This window comes from Netta rufina, assembly GCF_964035555.1.
Source record: "Netta rufina genome assembly, chromosome: 5".
In the NCBI taxonomy this organism is placed as follows: domain Eukaryota; kingdom Metazoa; phylum Chordata; class Aves; order Anseriformes; family Anatidae; genus Netta; species Netta rufina.
In genome coordinates, this window is record NC_140128.1 from 27,149,429 (window position 1) to 27,176,421 (window position 26,993).

At 34.6% G+C, this 26,993-nt stretch overlaps 1 protein-coding gene across 1 annotated transcript in view; it reads right to left on the reverse strand.

Annotated features, from left to right (window-relative positions):
- FSIP1 (fibrous sheath interacting protein 1) overlaps window positions 1-26,993 on the reverse strand; it is a gene marked incomplete at both ends in the record, with an annotated part of 79,021 nt that overhangs the window by 36,549 nt on the left and 15,479 nt on the right. Inside the window, 2 exons of the mRNA XM_084287644.1 lie at window positions 17,265-17,402; window positions 26,421-26,585. Of these exons, the coding sequence (XP_084143770.1) occupies window positions 17,265-17,402; window positions 26,421-26,585 (303 nt within the window). The remainder of the gene's footprint in view (window positions 1-17,264; window positions 17,403-26,420; window positions 26,586-26,993) is intronic.

The window sequence follows — 26,993 nt, forward strand, 5'->3', positions numbered from 1 at the left end:
TAATATATTCCATTCAAGATTTAGACAGACAATAAATGCTAAAGGAAATTACCACATAAATGACATTCCTCAAAACAAGATGGGCCTGAGAATGAAAAGAGTTGTTATTTGATCCAAGCAATAATACTCATCCTGTACTCAAAACATAGAAAAACAGTATTCTGCTCTAAATGAAACGACAGCATTCTGCTTTCTAGTCGTTCAGAAAGTAAATTAGTAATATCAGTCTGACAGAATTTTTTATGTTATAAATGGTTGTAAATGAGCATAGATTATTACTGCCTTTAGCTTAGAACATTGACTTAGACTTTAGCAGTGAATTTGAACATTTCAAGAAGAAACGATGAAACTGCATGATTTTTGTATACTTTTCAGGTAACTCGATGCCCCAGCACAAACATCAGCATTCAGGGACAGCACCTGAAGGAACGTGCAGGATTATGGCTACACTAAACTAATTCTATTTACTTGCACTGTGTACTTGTTCATGTAACATCAAGATTTTCTACAGTCTTGATATGATTTATTTTACCAATGGAAAAAATGAATACATGGGCTTAGAAATGATCTTATTTAAGGAATCTCCATCTCTAAACTTACCTGGTACCTCCCTAATGCTTAGAGCATACACATAAGCTGCTTTGCTTTCTGTACATAGGGATTCTGTGAAGGAACTGGCAGTACAAGTAAGTTTGGGCTACTTGATAGGAAGAAATTTAAAAAGGCTGAGAACATCAGCTTTCCAAAGTATGATCCTAGCACTACAAGGGATCTAGTTTCTTCTTGTTTTAATTATTGTTTAATTATTTGCAGACTGCATTTTTTTGTACCAATGTAATACTAGTTCACCAAGTTAAAATATGCATGTTAACTACTTTAAAGCATTTTACACTTTATGACTGCAAGAATCATTCAAAGAACATTCCTGCTATTTCAGTCTATATTAATTTTACGTGCAATTTTTAAAAGTTTTCGTTTCTTTTTTTTTTTTTTTCCTTACAATAACAAATAACCAAGAATGTAATGTTTTCTTTTAAAGGAGAAACTACCTACAGTTTTCAGCCATGGCTGACAACAGGCTGTTGTGTAGATGAAACAGGCTCATTGCAGGAGGCATTGATTTCACAAAGTTGTGCTAATGATTGCATTTGAAATGCTGTCCTGTAAGACAATGTTTAGCCAGTTCAGCTGGACCAACCTTGTTAAAATAACTACATTCAAAACTTGTCTTGCTATACCACAAAAACTCCAAGAAAGGGCAGAAGTTTTCAGTCTTGCATATTATATTATTCCTACAGTATATTGTCTTCACCTGCTCCTTCCCTCTTAAAATTCTTCTTAAAGCCATTAGCAGTTTCATTGTATTACAGTATTAAAGATGTATGCAGATAAAATAACACAATTTGACTGTTCTCTCTAGCTTTCATCAACACAAATTCACTGCATTTCTGCATAAGTTTCTGGTATCCGGTACCAAAGTTATACAACACTGCCCCTTAACCTAACCTTAAAGTTTATATGGTTATTGAATTTGCACATCTGGCAGCTCATAGTTTCAAAGAAGTTATTACTACACAAACCAGTTTGGGAGACATATTGAAATGGGAAGATTAAGAACAAAATGAATTGGAAAGTGCTTGCTACATGCTATGCTCTAGAAATAAAATGAGGGAAAGATATAAATCAAGACTCAAATTTCACATTAAGGTTTGTTGTCCTTTCAGAGAAATTTATTTTCATGCCCAATGGAATTTATTGTAACCAATCTTATTCCGTGTTCAAAACTGACTAAACATAGAAGTAACAGTAAGGAACCACACGCAGCAGCCTCTTAACTCTGCCAGTAGGCACTGAGAGCTACCACTGCCCTGCTTAGTTTGGTTGGTCCACTCACACACGAGACAAAGAGAAGCACTACAGATAATAATAAATAGAATACAAACAAAAGCCTGAGATACCTTAGAGAAAGTAAAAACAAGGTAAAGCTGTGCACTTCCCACATAATCCAGTCTATGGAGATACTGTAATTGGTTTTATCAATGTCCTGGATTCTCATATCAAATACTCAGTGCAAGAGTGTCAGGTGTAACAAGCATTTTACTTGTATTTACAATTATTTTTGGTAATTGAATGACTAGTGAACTAATTAGTGAACTAATAATATTTAGGAGTGAAGGATGGATGTGGAACGCAGTTTTTCCCCATGCAATATTAAGTTTGCCAATTGTCAAGCACCTTTTTCCCATGAAATGTTGCTTCACATGATTTTTTTTTTTTTTTTTTTTATTACCCCACAGGATTACAGGGAAGTCAGACACGAACAAGTAAGGTTTAATATAATCATTTTCTACCTGGCAAAAATCCAAATAATAAGTTAAGTGGTATAATATAATTAGCAGTTTGGAGTAGTTTTGTTGTGTGTATTTGCTTGTTAAGCAGGTTTGACAATGTATCAAACTTTAACTGTGACACATCTTTAATGGTTAACCAAGGTCTTCCCTTCTTGTATTCTCAGCATCAAGTCATTGTTTTCAACGATTGTTAGCTGGATCTTGCACAAAGGTTTTACCACACCAGGCATTCCAAAGATGCTTAAACTAAGCATTTACTGAGAGGTATGAGTATCAAAACTGAGTAGTAACTTCAGCATTAAATTTTCAAATGACTCTGCCCAGGCAGATCTCCACGACCACTCATATTCCTATGTAAATTCTCTAAAGATTATGTGGGATTATGGCATGTTTTAAGTGATTTAATCTTTGAAAAAATGTAAATCCAAAATAGCCCTAATGAAGGCAATTTAACCAGTAAGACTTAAAAGCAATGTACACAATGATACATATACAGATCTAATTTTCTCTTCTCAGAAAAATCTTACTAAAATGAGAAAAAAATAGGATTCTCCAAAACATATCAAGTCACCTAACATCATCTACCATCTATCTGCATATCAAAGTTCTTCATGAAGCTACCTAAACTTGTGGGTTAGAAAAATAAGTAAATTAACTATTAAGCAATGCATATTAATATACAAAGAAAAAAAAAAAAAAAAGAGCATACAACGAGCTGAAAAACAAATACCTGACTCCAAAGAGGAGCTTTGTTAAGAACACATTAGCAGAGCTGGAACTGGTTCTGATGTTGGTGTTCATTTCCACCACATTTAAATACAATTCTGATATTATTTAAAGATTATGAATCCTATGATTTGAATTCTTTTTCTCTGTTTACCTTGCAGTTCCATGTGAAGAATGTTAAAGGAAATCCAACTTCTCCACTTAAAAAAAATCACAAAAACCAGTTTTTATACCAAAAGCACCTGGAAAACCTGATAAGATTGAAATCTACTTCTGAAGTTTGCATACAATAAGGATAATTTTTTATAAATGCAATAGCTTCAAATAATTTCTTGTAGGTTTCTCCTTGGGTGGGGGGAGATAAGCATAAAAATTAAAATCCCTTATTTTACTTTCTTCCCTGCTAAAAGATCAGAACAGTTTTCTATTAAGCAGCAAATAGTTTTGCAGGTTCACACTTTATAGCGAAAATAGCCTAGTAAAGCAAAATATGATTACGTGTATGCTCACACTGATGGAATGAATTGCTGCTCTAGCTCTTTTTGTGACACCAAATTTAAAAGGAGAATTTATTGAAAGACTGTAATGTCATCAGCTTTATCAACAGCTCACTGACAAACACTGGCCATGTTACTTTGTGTCCATGACATCATGCATAACTTACACAGTTCTCCAAAATGCTTTGACTTCTGAAATATGATACCGAGAAGAAAAAAAATAAAATAAAAATTATGTAGCACCATTTTTCTTTTGAGGCTTTTGTTTTCCAACACTTTTTTTTTTTTTTTTAAATTTTAAACAGCACCAGGTGTTCACATCATCTTTATTTTCTTTGCACACTCTTCACACATGCAGTTACTTAACACATGGAAGAAAATGTCCAGTTTCTCCCTATCATCTGAGTAATTTGCATTTGGAATCTTGATATAAACATTTCCAATGCTTCCCAACTGATCAGAATTAAACTGAATTAAGAACAAACACGCGAAGCAAAAGAAAATTATTCCATTACCTAATTCAGCTCACTATCTTAGCTAGACTCTCCATAGCAGTTTAATCCCATAAAATCTCAAAGTAAAGCCTGTTATAATACAAAAGATAAGTGCAAAGCTCCCATTTTAAGGACTAGTTACAACTCATTAAGGTAAGGACACATATAATTTGAAGCATTAGAATGTATACTGAAATATAATTAGTGGCTATGAATCAAACCTGGATGGATTAAACTAATTCCTGGAATGTTATTATGGAGAGTACCTTGTGGAGAAAGAATGATCCTTCTGTTTGCACAGCAACTAAACAGCTTCAATTTACTTTTAAAATTGACTTGAATGGAGATAAAGGCCCAGCATTTCAAAACGTGGCCTTCTAAATATAATCAGCCTGAATTATGCCTGTTTCACACTGCAGTACTTGCAACCTGGTTACAGGCAGCAGGGATAAGGCTGCACTCAGCTTACTTCACTGCTTAATTTATATGGTAATTACCACACCACAGCCAGAATGGAGAGCATCTGCCAAAACTGAAAGCCCCACAATAATAAAACTGACATGTGCTGTGATATTGTTGAAGTGCTGACTAAGAAACTTCTTTTATCTCCTCTTGAAGCTATAAAATGGTATTCGTGTTATTACTAGCAGGGAATTTTAACAGCCTTGCATTGACAGCAATTATGTAACACATGCACAAAACAATAGAGTTTCACATCACTTAATAAATCCTTGAGCTCTCTTAGCTCCAGATCTCTCGCTGGCTGGATTTTATGGTCTGGTAGTTCTATCTGACCTTCAGAACACTGAAGTATACAAACCACAAAAGAACCAGAAAATTATTAGAAACAACTGGCTTTTCTCCCTGCTAGATCCGTTTAATGAAGAGAGCGTGATGCATAATCATGGAGGTTAATTAAAAGATTTACTCACTCACTTTTCTCTGTAGCTAAATGGTGTTGCAAACCCCTGGCAATAGAACAAGTGAGATACAGATGTGACATTTCATACCAAGAACATCCTTTTATCAAACAACACTTCCTTTAAAAAAAAATTAAAATCACAAGTCCTACACCATGTAATAATAAAACAAATTCAATCATTTGTCACTAATACGTGTTCTCTTATTTTTCATGAGAATATAAAAGTACAATTAATGTTGGGAGTCTACATTTTCATATTAGCTCATTTTCCTGCTGATCTCTCTATATAAAACATACATTATAAAACTTTTGTGTTCTTTATATATATATATAACATAAATATATGCTGCATACATATATTTGTATATATTTTTGTGTGTACATGTAGACACATATTTTGTATATATTTTATATAGGCCATTTATATATTGGAACTTACACCAAAAGATAAATTCACGTAGAATAAATAAATCCTCCTCCAAGCAAAAATTATTTGGTAGGTATATGTGTTCAAAAACAACCAACACTTTCAATTTTAGAAACTGGACAGTGACAGAAAGTCATGTGGTAGTGAGACCAAACATACCTGCTATCAAAGTTATTCATAAAGTAAATGCAACCACTGAGAATTCAGTTTCCTTACCATTTTCAACTGGGAAGATGCTAGCTTGTTACTAAGTTTGCATGCTATATTTGCATGAATTCACTACACATCAGTTATTTCTCTCCACACTTCACATCTATACTCCTAATCTATTTATAGGTTACACTTCATATATATCATTCATGAAGAGTTTGATGAATACATCCATAAATGTTAAATCTCATCTTTCTCTAAAAATCAGGCCATGCTTTCCACATGTTCTATACAGGACTTTTGCCCTTCCTTGAATGCACTTATTTCAAGTTTATTATTATTATTATATGTTTGAATTAATTAAAGACATACCTTCCAGAGAAAGTACCGAGAAACCATCATAGCACTGTACTTCAAAATCCTTACTTACAAGTAAAACTTACAAGTCCACAGTGCCTTCCTTTATAAAAAAAACCAAAGAAGTAGTTGTTCTTTTGTTGCTGTATTACTCTAAAAATTCTCTGCTGCTCTTGCTGTTGCTCTGTAGTTACATTCCTCAGTACTGCTTTCTAGCTTCATCCATCAAAATAATAGTAATAAAAACACTTGTCAGAATTCAAATTAGATTTGATTTCCCCAATTAACTTAAGTGACAAATTAGTACAAGATTAGTACTGGTACACGACAGTGACAATTCTAGCAATAAACAACTCAAATTACTTTCCCAATCACACAGGTAGACAGAACTGTTAAACACAGGATGATTTCCAAAAAGTGCTATATTTATAAACAAGCCATCTTATCCTAATGTAAGAATCTTCAGGGTTTTTTGTTTGTTTGTTTGTTTTTGATTGAAAGAACACTGGCTGCTAACTGGAAAAAAATAATAAGTTCTTCCATAAGAAGATTTTATGAAATTTAGACAGTAATACACATAGCTTCAACAAAAAGGATGAAGTCCTGTGGACTGGTCCTCACTAACAAGGAACTTCCTGCACTTTCTTAATGAGTTTCTATTACACTTAAACCTATAGCAGATGACAGGCATGATATGTTCATTTCCCATAGAATGAGGGCTCCTTGCTGAGATACAGTACTTTCCCTTCAGTTTTCTTTGCAGGAAAGCTTTGATTTACAGAGAGAAAAGCAGATATGAATAAAACCAACAACAACAAAGTCTGCTAGAATCATATTTTCATGTTTGTATAAGCATGTACCCAATTTTCATTGTTTTTCCAGGAACACCTCAGAAAGTGAAACCTTTCAGAATATTGAAAGTTAAATATTATTTTAGCAAAAAAATTATTCTTTAATATTCAATACACATGTATATCTCTACCACATTATATTATCCTACTTCACAGTAGGCCATTAAAGAAGATAAATTCACTCAGAGAAATGTCTGTAGCCTTTCACATCTAACCGAAGACTATCAGCAGTGCATGCACAAAAGACTGTCTGCCCACATGTATGTTGCACATGCAACAATGCCTAGATCCCACCAGAAAGGGATGGGGAACTTCCCACGAGTCAGAAAAATAAGACAACTACATGAAGAATGCAGAGATGTTCTAACAAACAGGTGGTCACAAAGGGCATAAAAGGGAGATTCTTGGTATGGAGGTGTGTTTAATTTTGACTGCATTTTGTGTTTGGGGAAAAGAACTGATAGTGTTATTTGGCAATCAATTTGTGTAATAACAATTACACTTGCCTTTCATAGTTACTGAAGTACATGTCCAGAAAGTCTCAGTCTACTATCCCTCTTCATGAGCAGAGACCTCAATGATAAGGATATAAGCAAGCCTGAATAAAAACTCTTCACCACATCCCTGAAACTAAGTACTATGGAAAACAAAATTCATCTTTCTGCAAAAAGGCTGTTCCTAGTCCCCTCACACTAATCTGTTTATACATATTCCATGAAAGAATCTCAAAGTATATAGAAGGCAGTGTTCATAATGTTAGCTTCCTTTCTTCCAGAAGAGCATCCTGCCCACTTCTAGGCTAGAGAGATAGTGTCCTTCTAACTTAAGCTGTTTGGCCCTGAATTTGTGTTCCTTAATGATTATCTTAATTTTCTCCAACAATGTCCTTTCTCCCTTCAAACTTCATGATGTAGGGGGTGGGTCACTCTTTTGTGTGAAAGAGAATGGAGTTAATGCTACTGAGATGAAAATTGTTGGGGTTGAAGAAAGAAAAGAACTCTAAGACAGATGCTAACTTTCTAGGTTGTTTCTGAAAGAAAAGAGGCATAATTGTGACCGTGATTGGTAATATGCTTTCTACTTATGGCTGCTTGGATGTGTTGGCATGCTTTGAACATTTCTAGCAAACACTGCCCAGCGATGCATAGAAATGCACAAACTGGGGATCAGAAAACAAATTCATGCACGAGATGTCCAACTCTGCCAAACTGGCAACCATATGTAACAAAAGATTAGGTATTTATTTGATTTTTCCATTTAAAAAATGTATATGCTTTTAGCTTTTCAGATGCCTAATAAGAGGAAATATTTTAGGTGAAGATTTTCTGGAGAGGCAACAGCCCAATTTCCTAAGTATTTTTTGATACTGGTACGCACTGTGCAACATAACAAAAAATATGCTATGTAATTAGACTACTTAGATCAATGAGGCTGAACTTCCAAAGCTTTTTGGACTTTCAACTTTCTTGGACTCTGTAAACAGGATTACAATGTTTCTGAAAATGAAAATATCCCATTCTTGTCAGAAATACTGCTGTTGTCACCTCATGAAACTATTTCTAGAAGCCAAAAAAAAAAGGCAACAACAACAAAAAAAGAAATACTTATGGTTTTCAAGTGAGCTTTTTTGTAAAACTGATTAACAGATGTATCACAGTATGTCATCAATTTGTGTTAATATATTAATTGTAGTATCAATTTTATTATACATTTAATGAAATAAGTGTACTTATGAGAATCATTCTGAAAATACAGATGAAAATACATAAATGATTATACAGCTTCAGCTGAAATACATGAGATGTCAACACCAAAATTACATATCTTTATAATAAAAGTAACACCCTGGTAGCATAGTTAAGAGGCTTTTGGCTTAGTAACCCCATATGTTTGTCAAATAGTTTGACGTAGTTTACAAGAGTATCAGCACTCTGAGCATCTGCTATGTGCTTTACATCCTCCACATTTACAACTTCTGTTTGACTACACATCCGTCTTGTCCTAACAAGTTGAAGTGACTCAAGACAAGATTACAAGTTCTGCTACACACTTTGTACATGCAGACATCCAGGCACACATGCATAAACATTTACAGCCACGGGATTTCTTTTATGTTGACATTTATTGTAGACTTTGATTTACATAACCATCAGCCCTAAGACAGAAGGTTGCAGCTATATACTACTTCATAAATGATCAAGACCTTGATACTCACCCATAAAGGTAATATGCTTTCTACTTATGGCTGCTTGGATGTGTTGCACCTACATACATGTTGCAGAAGGTTTTCTCCACAGCAGCCCTGTTACACTTCTCTCATTCTGATTGTAACATATTAGGGCAAAAGGACAAATATAGCCTTTCTCTACAATACTTGCACAGAAACAGAGGCTTCTCCTTGACTATTCCTCCTTAGTGCACAGGGTGCAAGAAGGACAACAGAAACAAGGTTTCTTTCTGACAGAGATTAAAGAACGGTGCTAACTGGCAGCAAAGAATGAAGAACTCCTAAATTTGCCAACAGAGGAGTGTAACAACAGGCAAACACCTTCTTGCCTCAGTAGGACAACCACATTTCAGTGATGCAAATCGTATGCTATGTACTACCTAGATAGATTATTAATCACTAATAATTAATGAATAATTAATAAGCAAATACAGGAACACTGTTACTTCATAATTGTCAAGGTCAGTGAGAACAGAGGGTATTTATGACAGCACAGAAGAATATAATAGCATAGAAGCAAATTAGTTTCTGCAAATTCTGTCATCACCTATGACAAAACACATTTCCAGTAACAACCCATTTGATGGTGTCAAATTCCATTTATAAAAATGGAATATGAAAAATAAAGATAACTAGGAAAGTAGCATAGCTACAGTTAAATTTAAATTATGTCAGGGACATGAAACTGGAGGAGGCTTTGGACAATGGCTATAAATAGCACTACAATGAATTTAGAGAGGGGTGAGTAATCAAAGATGGTTTGTTTGCTATTTTAAGATGGCAAACACCATAATACATAGGAGAAAAAGAAAAGAAAGAAAGGTCAGCTCTAGAGAATAAAATGAGATTATATGGAAGACATTGGGAAAGAGAATGGGAACAAATATAGTGGCTGGAGGATAAAACAGACAAAAGACTTCCTTTGTTCAAAAGCAGCTGAGAAGTATGGGAAGCGAGCTGCTTCTCAGTTTTCTTCTACACATTCTGGTAGAAACAAGTAGCAGACCCTTCCTTAATAGTTGAAAACTACATTTTGAGATCAGAAGAATCACATTACATAAATAGAGAATTTAAACATTCTTATCTAGAAAATAAAATTATATTTAAATAAGGTCTCCTTGCAGCCATCATATTCAAGCAATGCTTTTTCTGATCAATGATTTATCTAATATTTCTGAGAAGCTTTGATGCAAGTTCACAATGTTACTTACTTTTGTATGGATGTTTTTAATGTAACTGGCTCCTTCATCTAGGTATGTATTATATTAATATATTGTCCATACAAAATAGAACCATCATTAAGATTTTAACTGATTAGTATTTTATATAATTTGGTATTAAATATTTATTATATGTACAACATACATTGAATTATATTAAGTTGCAGTGCAATATATTGTTTTCAAATTGTTATTATAAATACTTCTAACAGCTGCTTCATTCTTGTCAATAATACTGTGAAGAACAATCAAGAGACTGGAAATTTATTTTAATCATATGAGTGAAAAAATTACCGTTTATTAATGTTATTTAACTGTGCCCTCTGTGTGTATACTAGCTGTTAAATGAAGAACCTTTAGATTTCACAGTAATATTTTCTTCTAGATGAAAACACTATCACTTTTCATTCCGAAACAATTTTGTAGAATTATGGTGACAATTAATTATTTAAAAACTTGAATAAACAAGGTATTTTTGAAGCTTAGTGATAACTTAGCAGGCAACTTTAGCACTTGTTAGTTTCTGAAGGAATAATAAAAAAAACAGTGGTACACCTCAGCCTTTAGAAAAGTGGTCTTTTTTTCCTTTATTTGGTGAAATGAAGTATGTATTATGAGAATGCCTTAGTAAAAAAAGATCTACCTGTATGGAGAAATATAAGCTTATAGAGAAACTAGCTCATTACATGGTATTATGTGAACTAAAAGAAAGATGTTTGCTATTTATACATGTATGTAACTGCACAGCACACAGGAAGAGCCTACAAAGGCTAACAATGCATAAAGTAGTCAAAACAAAGCAAGCAAAAAACAACAACTGTAATACCATAGACTATGGACCTGTGTTCAAAAGTTTTAGCAATGAATTTTTGTAAAAATGCTGTGATAGAAAACCGTATTACAGGATTGTACAGTTAACAAATTGTTCTCCAAAAAAATGGAAGGACTTTATCTTTCCCTCTTCTTCCCTTTAAATGGCAGAAGTCAGGAACAAATTATTCACCTAATCTGGAATTTGTCTAGTACAGACACAGGGTTAGGTACATTGAATTCAGTCAGTTTCAGGGGAAAAGCTGACACAAAATTATATACATAATTGTTGTTATCCTTATGCAGGTTCAGCCATAAAACAGTTTGAGAGATTTTCTCCAGCAATAAACAATAATTAATTTTATCCCGTGATTTCCTTCCTCACAGATATGCATTATCCTGTATCACAAAGAAAAGTATCATGCCTTCTGGCTGAGCTCCTGAAGATAATTTTACTTGACAACATCGATACTCATTTTCTGTTTTCATTCTGCACCACCTATACCAATTGCTTAACTTCCTGCAAAGTTCAGCTATTCAGAAAACAGAGTATGTGTAATTTTCATATTCTATGAAAAAACACCTGAATAATTAACAATCATACATTGTGCTTTGCCACCATATTGACTAAATTTGGGAAAAAATAATTGCTATAGATGTATGGACATCTGATGATACTAAATTTAAAATTAAGTAAATTAAATTTAACTTATGGTTTAAAAGAACTTACTGAAAGTAAGTAGACTTTTTTTTTTAAAAAGTAAGTAGGTACAGGTTGTAAGTAGGTACAACCATCTCAGTCATGCTAAGAGGTAACGTGTGTGTACACAATTATGTGCCATTGTAATATATATTTTAAATATATTTGAATTTATATATTTAACAAAAACACTAAAACAAGCATCTGTGGCTAGTTTTTGGCAGGAAGGAATGAGCCTCCAGGGTGAGACATTTGAATTAAAACATCCCTATAACCCAGCAAAGGTGAAATTGTGTTACTTAACAGATTGCTTGGACATATATTTAAACCTACTATCTTCTATAAAGAAATTCAGCACATCACCAAACATGCTACTAGATCACAAATGGCCAACTAGTGGAAGCCTCAATTGAAAAATAACTACATTTATTATTCTTTCCATATAAAATTCTTTTCGTTAATGCTCAGCAACGTGCATTTGGCAGCTGAACATTTTTTTTTGAAGCAGCAGTTAACAATGCAATTCACCAAACAAAGATAAGCTCAATGGTTTCCAGGAAACTGAAAGATGAAAGAATGTGCAAAGAGTCAGCCATGGTTTCAAATGAAGAACAAGTGAACTAAGGTCAAACTAAAACCTAAAAGAAATTCAACAAGGGCCCAGAAACCACGGTACAGATACATTTCAGTTGGATTGAAATTTCACAATACATTTCAACATGAATGCATACAATACATTCTTTGGTATATTAATTCACTGGAGACAATTTTTTCAAAGTAAAGGAGGACCTCAGATTGCAAAACCCTTGGTTCCTTTACTTAGGAGTCTAACAGTTCAGCAGATTTTCTGTTGTTTTTTTTGTTTGTTTGTTTGTTTGTTTTGTTTTGTTTTTGGTATTGATCATAAAGTATATTAATGTCTTATTTTCCAGCCTTGTTTTGTGGTCTTGGTCCCAGACTCAGCTGAAACCATGAAGTCTAACAGCATACATGAGGTAAGGTGTTGTGGAGGCATCCATAAATGTTATAATTTCAGAAGCCAGTGCCTACTAAATAGCCTCCTTCAGAAATATTACAAATGTATTCTTCCCTCATGAAGAGAGGGTCAGACTACAACTACAGTTGTACAAATCCATTTGAACAATTTCTTCATATTGCGGTAGTGAAACACAGCATTCTCTCCCCCAGCAAAACCAAAACTTTGTGAAGTTAACTTTATACCTACTGCAAGTTACTACCTAATACATACAGCTAAATTCAGCTAGTTAATCTATCCATTATTTCCACATAGGAAACAAAAATAATAACAATTATTATCTGATGTGTTTTTTTTTTTAAATAAATTGTTAAAAGATCTCTCTCAGACATTTGTAAAATATTCTATTTTAAAAGTACAAAGTCCAATACAACCACGGATTCATAAATAACATTCCTAACTTCTGACAAATCACCTCCTTCACTCTGAGCAGAGAATTTATTTCTAGTTTTACACAGAGAATTACAGTAGTTTAGGAAAGAGTAAAGAAGATCTTTAAATACAACATGAATTTTAACACAATTGAATTGGCTAAGCTAGAAAAATAGCAATGTTAGAAGCTGTACACCTGGTATCATGCCAAAAGTGAGACAAAATCTCTTACAACCTGTATTTTACACCATAGAAATGACGTTTTCACCAGTATAACATTCCATAGAACCATGCCCAGGCATTCCTCCGCTGACATACAGTGAAGAGTGCCACCTATTGAACCTCAAACAGTATCTCCTAAAATACTGATATTTTTTCAGGAAACGTAACATCTACAAACACCCTCCTCACCCCAAACGTTCAAATTAGATTTCTGTCAGAGTTTCTAGGCAGAGACCACTCTTGCAGCTAATGTTGTTAGGACATGAAACTAAAAAATAAGTATTTTCTGGAAGCTGTGCTTCATTCACCCTCTGAAAAGTGTAAATTTTCTATGTATTTGACTGCTAGAACGAAAAATCTACTTTCATTTACAGTTGAATACTTCTTTATCTACTCTGGCAAGCACAATATCTCACAGAAGACCTTATACACAAATTTTTCATATCCATATGCTATGCTATATTTTTCATATCTCACAGCTATTCTACATAGCCAGAACTGATAGCAATACACATTAGGTCCCCTTAAGCCATACTAGGTGCTTCATAGCGTGCAGCAAAGCTAGCCTGGCCATGAGTTACATTGGTACAGACGAACTTTGTATTTTTTAACACTGTAAATAAATATTACAGACTTTCAGTTTAGACTTCTAAATGCCCACATGCTCTGTCCAAGGATAAATGTCCAGTATGTTACAAATGTTTGCCTGTAGGCTGATACCAAAAAATACTGTTATCAAGTCTCAGAACATTGATATTCAAAATACTTGAATAAGTCAGCAGCCCACCGCATTTCCCAGGCATGTGGTAGACCAGCACAGAGTTCCCAGACGCACTTCCTCAGATTGTGTTTGTCTCATTAACAAGGTCAGTAGTGACAAAAGGTGATATAAAGGTCAATGAACAGGAAATGATGATAGTATACAGACTTATTTTATCTGCTTACCCATTAACCTATTCAATATACTGAAGTTCCACAGAATTCCTCTAGTTATCTGCCTCCCACGTTTTAACTAACACTTGCATAGCAGACAGAGCAGTGTATTAAAAGGAAGTTTTGGCGCTTTGAGCAGATAAGAGATATGCTGACTTACTGTAAATTTCACACACGTGAGCAAACCATCTGTAAACCAAGACTGCCTCCTTGTCCTAAGTCTTGTTCCCATACTCTGTAAATACACAAAATGAACTGATGCCAGGAATGCATGCTAATTGACCACTGTTTTTTCTTCAATGCAAAGACTAGTAGGGAATAGTATTTATCCTAGCTGATCTGCAGAAGGTAAGCCCACTACTGAAATAAGGACCTCCAGAAGTCACAGATGGACTACAGGGATTTTTGTTCTACATGCAAGAAATTGATTTATACAATATGCAGTCATTAAAAACTTACTGATTTTCTTTCAATCCACTGATAAAGATTACTACCTGAGAAACGTGCAGACATTCTTGATCCTTTCCCTTGTAGGAGCAGAAAAATCAATAGGTTGGCGGCTGTCAGGAGATCTCCAGTCCAACCTCTTGCTCCAAGCAAGGTCAGCAATGAGATCAGACGTAATGGTTTATGACTTTGTCTAGGCAGGTCCACAAAATTTCTAAGGATGGAGATTTCACAGTCTCTTCATGCAACTTGCTTCCCATTCTTAATGAACTCAGAGCTATTTTTTTCCCTTTAAATCCTTTTAAATTGGAAACTCCCCATTTCAATTTATGAGCAATATCTCATTCTCCCACAACATATATCAGTAAAGATACTACAGCTCTGTCCTGAATGTGATACTCTAGGCAGAGTCTCATGAGTACTAAGTAAAGGGAAGTAATTATTTCCCTTAATCTTCTGACTATGCTCATGTTGCCATAGCCACGTAGGCTGTTACCCTTCATCCCTGCAATGAACTCTGCTGGCTCATGCTGTCCTAAGGTCCACAACTACACCAGGTCCTTTTCAACAGTGCTGCTCTCTAGCCAGTCAGACCCCAGCTCAGACTTTTAGAGGGAAAGGTTCCTGTGCAGTGTAGAACCCTGCATTTGTCCTTGATGAATGTCTTAAAGTTCCTGTAAACCCTCTCCTCCAGTCTAAATCCTGCTGAGTGTCAGTCCTGCCCTCAGCTTATCAAGTAGATCTAGTCATTTCATCATAGAAAGCAATCAGGTTCATCAGGTATGACTTACTCTTGATAAATCACAGAATGGCCAAGGTTGGCCATCCTAGATCTGGAGATCATTTAATCCAGCCCCCTGTCAAGCAGAGCCACCTAGAGCACATTGCACAGGATGGCATCCAAGTGGGTTTAGAGTATCTCCAGAAAAGGAGAATCCACAGCCTTTCTGGGCAACCTGTTCCAGTGCCCAGTCACCCACACAGAATGAGGTGTGTTCTCATATTCAGATAGGACTTCAAATGTTCACCCGTGCTCACTGTCCCCAGTCACCACCTGCCTCATTTGCACAGCTCTTTCATCTCAATTAACCATAATGATACCTCTTGCTAACGTAGCAAAAGAGTTTGTAGTAAAAATTTGCTTTATCATATTACCCATGAAAGTTTTCACCTCAAGTCAGTTTCTCATACACTGCTGAACTAGTTTGTCTTCCCCACATAGCACTTTCTATGGAAAAACAAAAGCCTTCCAATCTCAAAGCAGAAACATAACACTAAACATGTTCAAATCTTAAAAATATGCATATATACCCAGTTTTTGACTGCTAGTCACTAATTGCTCACTAATGCACTAATGTACTTTTGAGCCCTCAGCAGTTTCATTGGATCTTATGTGAGTAAGACAAGCCTTCAAAGTTCTGTTCAAAGTTATTAAAAAAAAAAAAAAAAAAGATTTAGAGATTTTCTTTCCGTGTTCTTCAAAAGATCTATGCCGGATTCAACATATAAACAAATGCCAACATCAGCTTTCAGACCGAATGACAACTGTACCATCTTAGGACTCTTCTTTTTAATTCATCTGCTTTAGAATGTTTTGTTTATTTTCTCCCTAATCCTCCTCTGTATAGATTGTTTTATAGCTCTTTAGGATTAAACAGCACAGATTAAACAGTACATTTACAATGCATATGTCAAAAAGGATTTAAAAGAATTCTTGAAGTCCTTGAGGTTCCCCTGCCACCATTTTTTTAAGTTATATTTCCTTATTGTAACTTGAGAGTAATGTAATAAATTATACTCACTGAAAAAGAAAAGAATAGTAATCTTCTACTTGAGAGAGGTACATAGTTCTGCAAGTTCAGACTTGTTAGTCCTGACTCTATGACTTAGGAATAAACAATTTCTGCCTACTAGGATAATAATAGGATCCTCTTAGATTTTAAGTTGCCTTCTCTCTACCCACTTTTGAGTAAAAGTAGCAATAAGAATGCAATGTGATGTACTTTTTCTAATTATGTAATGATTTTTTACTACCATCTAACTTACATGTTAATTTTTTAATTGCCCTCGTCTCTATGACATTTGTGCATCAAATGAAAATTAAGTACAGAAATATGCTAAATGAATTCAGCAGAACTAAACCACACAATAACTTAGTACACACAGCATTCCCACTAGACCTGGTCATCCAAAGAACGCTGATTTATATGAACCATAAAAAATGCTTTACAGATGTATTTACACATGATTGTTTATAAATGGTATCCCCCTCTGGGGAAGAGAGAAGAGCAATTTTTTTTCACTTTGAAAGACACAATGTTAATCAAAAAGATGCATTGCAACTGAAAAATACCTCCCAGATTAAGAAAGCTTATTTGAGACTTTTGCTTGTATATTTCTTAAGGAACTCCTTCAGGAATAACAAAAGGTTGCAGAACTGGATTTTGTTGTAAAGACAAATGAAATTATAAACTCTGAAGTTTTCAAATTGAGGAAAAACAAACGACAAATAGGAGACTTACAAAATTTCTCTGTAGAGATTTCAGTTGATGATCTATCTCTTTCAGACGGTTTTGTTGATCACGATGTTCCTTATTGTCTCGTAGAACCTTCTCACCTGGAACTGCTTCTAGGGTTCTGTTTGCATAAACCAGAGACTCCTGATGAAAGAAAGATTAGGCAGAAATTAAACACATGACTTTGTATTGCTTCACAGCCAGAAGAGTGTTCCATTGACATGTTTCCATCAGGAAAACATGTAAATCTTTAGAATAACTAGTGAGCAAGGGTTTGAAAAACTTGCTCCTATCAATGATACAGGGAACAGAATCAGGACATCACTGACAACTCAGAAGAGAGCAGAAGAATCAGAACTGAAGTGTAGCCTTTATTTACTAGACATCATGGTAAATAAGAAGAAACCCTCTCTCACAGTTCAAGTGTGAGTTAGCTGTGCAACTGTTATTAAACAGTTCTCATACCCTGAAGTAGCTTTGGATCAGATTCTGAAATTTATATCAGTGCTGAATATTTTCAAGCTTCAATATAGTCTCATTACATGCAAGAACGGAAAGTAATTTAGATAATTACGAATGACATTAAGGTCATTGAGACATTTAGATCATTAAGAATGGCAAATATTGGCAAAACAGCAAAGCTATGTTTTATTTTGAAAAAATCAGGACTTTCTGTTGCAAACCAAGGATCCTATATAAGAATCCAAGTAAACCAATAAGGGAGAGGAAAAAAAAACAAAAACCTGTTGGTCAATTCAACCCAAAGGAACATGAGCAAGCATTTAAGAAAAACATGCTCTTTTCATTCTTATTTTCAGAAGCAGCTCAAGTTATCTTAATAAACACATGCAAGCAGAACAATTTCAGTTACCTTGTCTTAACCGGAAAGGAGAATAATCTTTACAATTTCTCAACTACAAGGTTGAAAAAACTGTAAGCATTACAAAACATTTTTTCTGAACATCAGACAAATCTATGAGCTCTGAAATCTAAACCATTATATGCCTGAAAATAAGCTTATTTTAAACACAGTACAGATATTTGAATATGTATCAGCAGTAGTTGGCTATGCCACAGTCCCAGCAATTTTTTCCCGTAACTTACAAAGGTATAAGCAGCAGCATCTGTTAACGACTGGAATGTCTCAAAACTGGACTCAAATTTAATGTGAAGACTGCCTAAAGCCAAAATTGTTAATATTGAGTGTCTAAAACTTGGCTTCTAGATACAAAGGGAGTTTATTAGTTAAATATAATGCCCAATAGCAATAAAACTGCATGAGTTACATCTACATAGAACACACACACACAAAAAATGACTTATTTAAACTTGTGTTTATTAATACATGAAACAAGGATAGGAGCTTTACATCTGTGATATAAATACAGATTTGGCAAATGAGTCCAAAGTATAACTGACTCTCCCTCTAATAAGATGATTTGCATGGTTTTGTGTTCCCAGGGATTTTAATTCAAGTTAAATCTTCCATGGAATCCTGGGGGAGAAAAGGGTATGAGCAGTATCATAGAGCAGTAGCATATTTCACTTTTTCATTGTAAAAAAATTATAGTTATTTCTGCAATTACATTCCTAAATCCAATCTTTTGATCTGTGCATATATAGAGGCATTGTCATCCATATGGAGCACTAACTGCTTGGATTAGAGTTGCAGTTATCATTTGGTTTAAAAAAAAATGTTATGAACACAATTAAGAATATGCAATTAGTGGTACTGAGAAATCACTAAATATTTTAGTGATTTAATTCTTTTTTCATTGCACACGTTGTATGCAAGGACTCCTGGTTGACATTTTTATATGAACTCAGTCTTCAATCAAGAAGAGAGCTCAAACTGCAAACAGCATCTCTGAAAATATTGCTACAGTACCAGCTTGATCTTAAAAGTTAACAGTGAATGGAGTCAAAATCAGAAAAGTAGTACCTTCAAATTATTATCTTCCCCACACCATTTCCTGAAGCCAACCTTATGCAGATCTCTGTCCTAGTCCATGTCAAATTTAGAGAGAAACAGCTCAGCTTCTGCGTGTACTTGTGAGCAAGCTCTTCAGACTTTAGGAAAACTGTGTATTGTGATGCATTTTTCCTTTTATCCCACTGGATATGATTTTAAGCCTATTTGTTTCTCAAGTAAGTCAACACTGTTCTATCAAAAGAAATTCCTAACTGAGCCTGATGACTTCACTCTCCACAAATTTTTCTTTAGTATTGATCTCTGCAATGATATCTAGACAATTCTTATCAGAGAGTGGTAGATAAAAAACTTAAGCTATGAACATTTCCTAGAAAATGGGAGAAAAAAGTATTTGTTTCAACATTTTACCTACACAAACATCCATGACTGATATAATTCTATTTAGCTCCAAGACTGCAAAATGAAATTTCTGTTAATTTCTATATATCTCTGAGAAGAAAAGTCACATGAATTTCAAATCCTAGCCCATAAACCATCATGCTAAGTAGTGGAAAAACATGAAGCTGGAAAGCCTTGCACTATTTTCCTATTTTTTTTCTAGAGTTCAGAATTTTAAAAAACAAATGAACAAAAAAAATATAGAAAATAGTTGAATAAAACACAACATTAATAAACTACTCCTTTCCCTGTATTCTTGGGAATACCTGCCAGCTGTAGTTACAGCACATCAGCTGATATCTGACCACTATGGAGATTAAACTTCTGCTTTCACAGAAGTGGTTCTTACAGTCTCATTTATCTCATCCCTGAACAGTAACTGATCAGAATTCACACTATATGAGCAAAGTTAAGACAAATTTTCTCCACATACTCATTTTATAACATTTTTCTCAAGATATCTGCATGAAGGGAAGTATTATATCACAGAAAATATTTTATTGTCCATGTTTCAATTGTTTTGAAACATTTTATGTTTTTCATCATTAGTAATTAAAAATGATTTAAAAAAAAAGGTAAAAAAATAAAATCATTACTCACACAAGGGAGGATGTAAGTACTTAGTGACAGTCAAAGCTGTAATGACCATAATACAAGTGGAGATACCCAGTATTTGAAGTGGCTAAATTTGTTTTGCATTTTCTTTGCTCCAAGACTTTAAATATTAAAAACAAATACAAAACAAAAAGCCACCTCCTGAAAGATAGTGGTGCCCTACAATCTTCTTAAGCCATAAAATAGACTGATCAGTTTATTTACCTGCATCTAACTTTGCCTTGAGGTAGAGATATCTGTCAAAATTATCTGTTATAATGAAGCAGAGGCATAGAGTATAGGCTATAACAGTTCATTAATGAAAATATCAGCATGTCTTCAGAATCTGTCATCCCTTTGAGTAATCATTTAGTTTTCAACTGTTAACTGTTTTGTGCTATAATTGAAAATTTGAATTATTTTTATGATAAAAAGAAGCCAAACGGGTATGAAAGAATTCATTAAGGTAATAAATAATATTAAAGTAATTATCTTAATAAGATAATCAAGCAGACAGATGTTATTGCTTCCTTAATCAGAGTCTCCACTGCTCTTTATTTTCAGGTAGTTTTGCAGTTGTTCAAGTTGGTAACTGTACTCATCTGTAACTGTACTCAGTCTTAGCACTTTACATTCTTCATCCTACCGTTTTCCTGTTTCTTCCAGGATTATATTCAATTTAATTTGTTCTTCCCCAAAAATATTGAGTAAGACAAAAGCATTTTAATAATATTTAATTAAGTTGGCACCAAAACAAAGAAATGTTTCAGAGAGAAATTAAGTTCTGATGAGAAACATTTCCATGTAAAATAGAACATTAGTCATGGAAAAGCATTCTGAATCCAGCTGGACTGATTGCACAAAAAACGAATCTGTATGCTTCTCTTTAGCAGCTCAGCTATGGTACTGTACAATAATTAAATCCAGTTGTTAAAGATTTCTGGGCTGGAGCATAGTTCCTATATCCTGCCAATGTATTTGTAAGTGGCAGGAAGCTTCTCTCCTATTGAGCCAGTGGTGATTAAGCGTTTGCTCTTTGAAAGTTATATCTAATGAAATTCTTCAAAAGACAAGAATGTACATCTTTAAGATATGCAACTCTAAGTTAATTTCATTTTAATTACTTCTAAAATTCTAAACAAAACCCAAGCAGATGTTTATACACCAACAATTTTTCCAATGTTCCCCATCACTAATGCATTATACTCTACTTAACCACAGCAGATGAAATCCACATATCATAGAAGTTAGAAAGAATTTCAGCATTGCCTTTTAGAAGAGTGGTGCCACTGAGTGATGCCTCTTCTTCAAAAGAAAAGGCACCCACTTTCCAAATCAGACTTCTGTCCTGTAACAATTATCAGCACTGATATCTACCTTATTTCCTCACTTAGTTGCTGTGATCAACTGAAGCAAGAATTGAAAAACTTGTCATGAAACACTTGAAATTAGCCCTAAAAAGGGGGGCAGAAAACCAGAACTCTTACTGCCTTTGTCTTTTACATGGCATTCATGTTCACTTATCACAAAGTGATATCATCTTTCAGCAAAGGCATCGCTCGATTCCTTAAGATCCTTTCTCCGTTTTTGTGTAGGCCTGGTCAGTCAGTTACCTCCATTTCATATTGTTCATTTGTTTTGTTTTCTTTCTTACATGCAGTAAGTAGCACCTAACCTTTCTGAAGCTATTACTTTTCTAAAAACATTTCTATAACCCATCACAAATACTTTGCAACATCTGCCAGTCTGATGCCATTCACGAATTTAATCAAAACTGTTTCGTTAACCAACTCATTCTAGAAGATACTAGCACCATACCTGGGGCATACATGTACCTAGAGCAGGTTGCAACAGGACTAGAAGAGGAGTAGAAGAACAGGGGAGAAAAATATAAAGTATCAGCTAAACCAGACAAGCTAGTCTGAATTAACAACAACAACAACCACCAAAAAAAAGAGAGAGAGAGAGAGAGAGAAAATGAGTTTCTACTGCATTAGAAACGTTGTAAAAGAACTGAAAAAGGAAAAAACATGGGAGTTAAACTTGTTTGGATGTTAGGGAGAGTTCTGAAAACTACTATCTGAAAAATAAAACTATCTGGACCAAAAAGCTTAAGATTCACAGATAAAAGGAACCAATGCGGAGTAAAATTGAGAAAGCAAAGGAAAGTGAACATGAAACCAGAGTCGGGACACCTGAGGAAAACAAGATGAAAGAACTGTGATCACAACAGAACCTTGCTTTCTAGGGGCTGCACAGATCCAGCATCCATGTCTTGCCCTTCCTCTAGTCAGTACATATACATGCCATTCACTGGTATAGCATCTAATTTTTCCCGGAGTTAGATCAACCTCCACGCCATCGGTTACTGTTATCTCAAGTATTGCTTTCAAGTAGAGTTTCTGAACCTGCTTCAGGCACTTACATAGGTTTCCAGATGGCAGAACAACAAAAGTGTATGCTTCCCACTTTGTTCATCAACTCCCCTTGCCTCCAGCACTACCAAGAAACATGGATAATTAAGGATGAAAATCAAAGCCTTAATCAAGTATTAGGCAATGCCAGAACTAGGAGTGCATCTCTAACTTTTAATCACTCTGTGTATCAGTTCTCACTTAACTATCCCAGTGCTCCCCAACTCTTTCAAGATTTCAGGCTTTTCCACTTACACAGTACTGCTGTCATCATGGAAGCAACTGGAAAGTCTAAAGTATTCCTAGGAAAGTACACAAGGATCAGATCTTGAAGAAAACATTTATCTCCTCATCTTTAGTGCCTGACTGTTTCTTTGATAAGCTTATTATAACATTGGAAAAACTTGAAATAACTTTTATTGTTTGGCAGTTTCATATGCCCAGTGAAGATTGTGTGTGAAAAGCAGTGGTAAAAGTATGTTTGCATATATGTATATGCAGATGTAGCAATGTATTCACTTCTTAGAATTCTTGTATTTTAAGTTTTCTTCTATTCTGTTTTAGTTTTAAAATTAGCCACGAAGACCAAGCATATAAGAAGACTGAGAGAGCATGCAGAACAATACAATAACTTGCTCTGCCACATTGAGAATGTCAGCTGACCTTACCCTATCTGTATCATTTGCTCTTCTACAAAAATTTGTCAATTCACCCTGCAAAATAAATCATTGACTATGGGGCTGCCCTGTATTTAGCAGGCAGAGCTTCTCCAAAACAAGTATAAAAATTGTAAATTATTCTCCCTATATGTTCACTACAACAACTAACCCCACCAACCTCCCAGCAACAGCAAAAATAAATCTCAGAGTATGAGACAAGAAAACTTGAACATCCATTTTTTCTCCTCCAATCAAACTACTTAAATTTTTCAAGCAGCCAGAAGCACATTAAGTATGTCACAGAACAACTGCAAATACATTAAATCTGAAGAGTAAATCCAAAATGTAATGTTGCAACAGTCATAGCCTAAAGAGGGAGCTGAAGAATAGGAGGCGATTTCATTGAGCAAAATGATGTGTGTTTTGATAGCTCAAAGACATTTCAAACCTAAGCACAATGTGAGAGTTGTGATGAAATTACATGGAGGTGTCCTAGCTACAAATACCGATGAAGTTTGAAGAGTACAGAAAGAGACCAAAGCAGAGATGAAGACACTCCGATATAGGTCCTGCTAGAGGAAACATAAATAGTATAGAAACTAAAAAGAAATCACTACATCTTTAAAATAATTTATACAAACCAGACAATTTAACCATCTAGATCGCACTGAGATTAGTAGTGAATGGCTTCAAGACCAGACAAAAATGCCATGCTCAAGGGGAGAGTTAACATGATGATGGACATGGAAAAAAGCAAGATTTATAACTGGCACAAAGAAAGGTCAGGACTGCAGCAACCCGGATCTGGAGAATACTTTTTTTCCTGAATCTATACTTTTTTTAGAATACCATAGCAATTTTAACTGGTTAGGTCTTCCATGAAGTTTGTGGCAAGTTATTTTTCTGTTTCATTTTTGCAGGACTTTAAAAATCTTCCTTTTTCAGATGTACTGAGAACTTAACCCAGTACAAACAACAGAAGCCTAGTCTCATTTGGGAAGCCCCCTTATACTGTATGAAACCAGTGTAATTCCCTAAACATTACTTTTATATTTAGCTCAGTCCGACAGATTGTATGATGCATCGTGGATCAATTTGCCTTTGATCCGAAAGACAGAAATATTAGAATTCCTTGTACTGAATGGCCCACCTATTTTCTGATACTAGAACTGATGCTTGAAGAATAAAAAGTTCTTTAAAAATAATCATGAAAACTTCAAGTTTATAACAAGGCTATTCATAAAAAATAAAAAAATTAAAAAAAAATAAAACACGAGCAGCAATGAGCTTAGAACATGTAAAAAATATGGCCTTTCACAGGAAGCTCTCTAGACTCAAAATAGTCACTAATTTTTCAGCTACAGCTGCATGTTAGTACTATTTTTTTGAAAAAACAACTGGTAAATAAATTTGAAAACAAAAGGTGTTGAGAATGAACTCATGTAAGCAAATTCAGAACGTGACCTGCTGTAACTGTACTACATATGAATTGAAGTGATTGTATCAAGGTACAAATTACTACAACCAAGAGCACAGAACTAAAGGCTAGATCCAGTACAAAGCTTCCACAGTAAGCAGCCATGTTTCTGAAGGTTGACAGAGCTATTTTCTCCTCCACCTACCATCAAAAATGTTAGCAGCTGAAATTCTATGTAAATATACGGAAGCCCAGTCATGTCACAGTGCCAGATAAATCAGAATGCACCTACAAAATCAGGCTTCATGAAGAATTCAACACTGACTTCCCTAATGTCTGGATCACAATGAAATTACAGCATCCACAGAGAGCCACAGCTCTGGAGAAGCAGAGAATCAGCAATGCACGTGCCTAGGGAATTTTGCTGTCAGCTGGAAAAGCATCCAGAAATCAAGACCATTCTGGAATTAGACAGCTGAAGACTGGGAGGGTTTAACTTTTTTTTCTTTAAATTAATTTTGGATTTATACAATTAACATCTCTCTAAATCCAATTTTAATTAGCTAAAACCTCCTACCCACTTAACTTATATTTATTATATTTAACTCTTTCTCTAAATTTATTATGTCACCTACAAATAGTTCCGTTCTGTAGTAACTTTCACTAAAATCACTCCCACATTGTAGTTTATCTGAAGAAAAAATGACAAATCAAACCTGTATTTCCCAATACTACAGTGTCTTAAAAACCTTTTATACTCTGGAAAACAAAGCTGAAGCAATTGCTTTTGACTATGTATGAATTTATGGAATTACCCATCTCTTTTTGGCTGTTAAGTCTGATACCATTCAACAAGATAATGTATTACTCTTTTCAATTAGTATATACAGAAATGCAAATTTCTATTCAAATCTTTCGAGCTTTGTCCTGCAAAGGAAGCAGCAACAATCACTCGGACAAAGCGTTCCCAAACAGAGTACTCATTATCACAGACAGTATCATTAACTTCAAGCTGATGTTGATGTCTTGTAATAGTGAACACACGATCCAACAATCATTTCAACCTTAGGTCCACGAACCCGAGTTAACCTGGGTAACTGAACTTCTGTGATTAACCACTAGAGGGAGTTGCTGTCTCACACATTAAACCCCAGTTGGTACATGATCAGCTGCGAAATGCAACTCCTCTGGAACTGAGGAGAAGCAAACTACTTCAACAAAATTTGATATCCAGAAACAAAGCAATAGAAAACTAGTATTAAAATGCTGCTATAAATGTAATGTTGCCTAAAAATAAAGAAAGAAAGAAAAATAAAGAAAAATAAATAAATAAAAAAAAAAGTTATTTTAACTCCTCAAAGAGACATTCCTTCAATCCATTGGTAACTGAAAACAGCTTTGTCGATATACAGTCTTACAGAGCCTCCATTCTGGGTATGAACTGTAAATGTTACAAAAGTAAGCAATTTGCATGCAAATAAGTGCAAAAATAGGGATTAATGGTATTTTACATAGTTATTTTTCACATTACACCATGGTCAACATTACTGGGACATGGGAAAAAACAGACTTCTATCTACAAAATTCAAACAGACAATGCTGAGACCCCAAAAATTCCTATCAGTGATACACATATCACTGATCACATATCACTAACAGTGATCTACATATGAAATTTCTTGTTGAAAGGTCTATTCTCTAATATACCTGATAAATCTGGCTTGGAGATTTGGAGTAAGAGTCCGAAATTGCAGAAAAATCGCCATCAGATAGCAGTATTTGAAGCTTAATGTCTATCTCATTTAGGTGGTGAAATTCCATCGGTTCAGGGGTGTATCCTTCTCCTGGTGCTAGCCAGCCAGATTCATCATCCTATTGAAAGATAAGGAAAATACTTAATTCTCTTTTCCAAAGGAAACAAATTTTAAAGGCAGTTACACATCAAGTGTATTTATTTTTCAAATAAACTGTACTTAAGAACAAAATGCCAGTTCTCATCTAGTTCAGTGTATAGCTGAACTCTGCCAGTAATCATGTATCAAGCACATCCAATAGCAGATATGCAACAATCAATAAGAGGCATGCATTTTTCATTTTTTACATAAAATTAAGCAGCAACTTTAGTGGACTTAATATATATATATATACTTCATTTTATTTTTCAGAAAGCACCTACACATCTACTGTGCCAGTGCAAGACAGGAAGCCTGAGAAAGCTTGGCCATCCTCATTACCCTTAGGCACGCTGGTTGCAAGGAGACAAAAATACACACCCCGAAC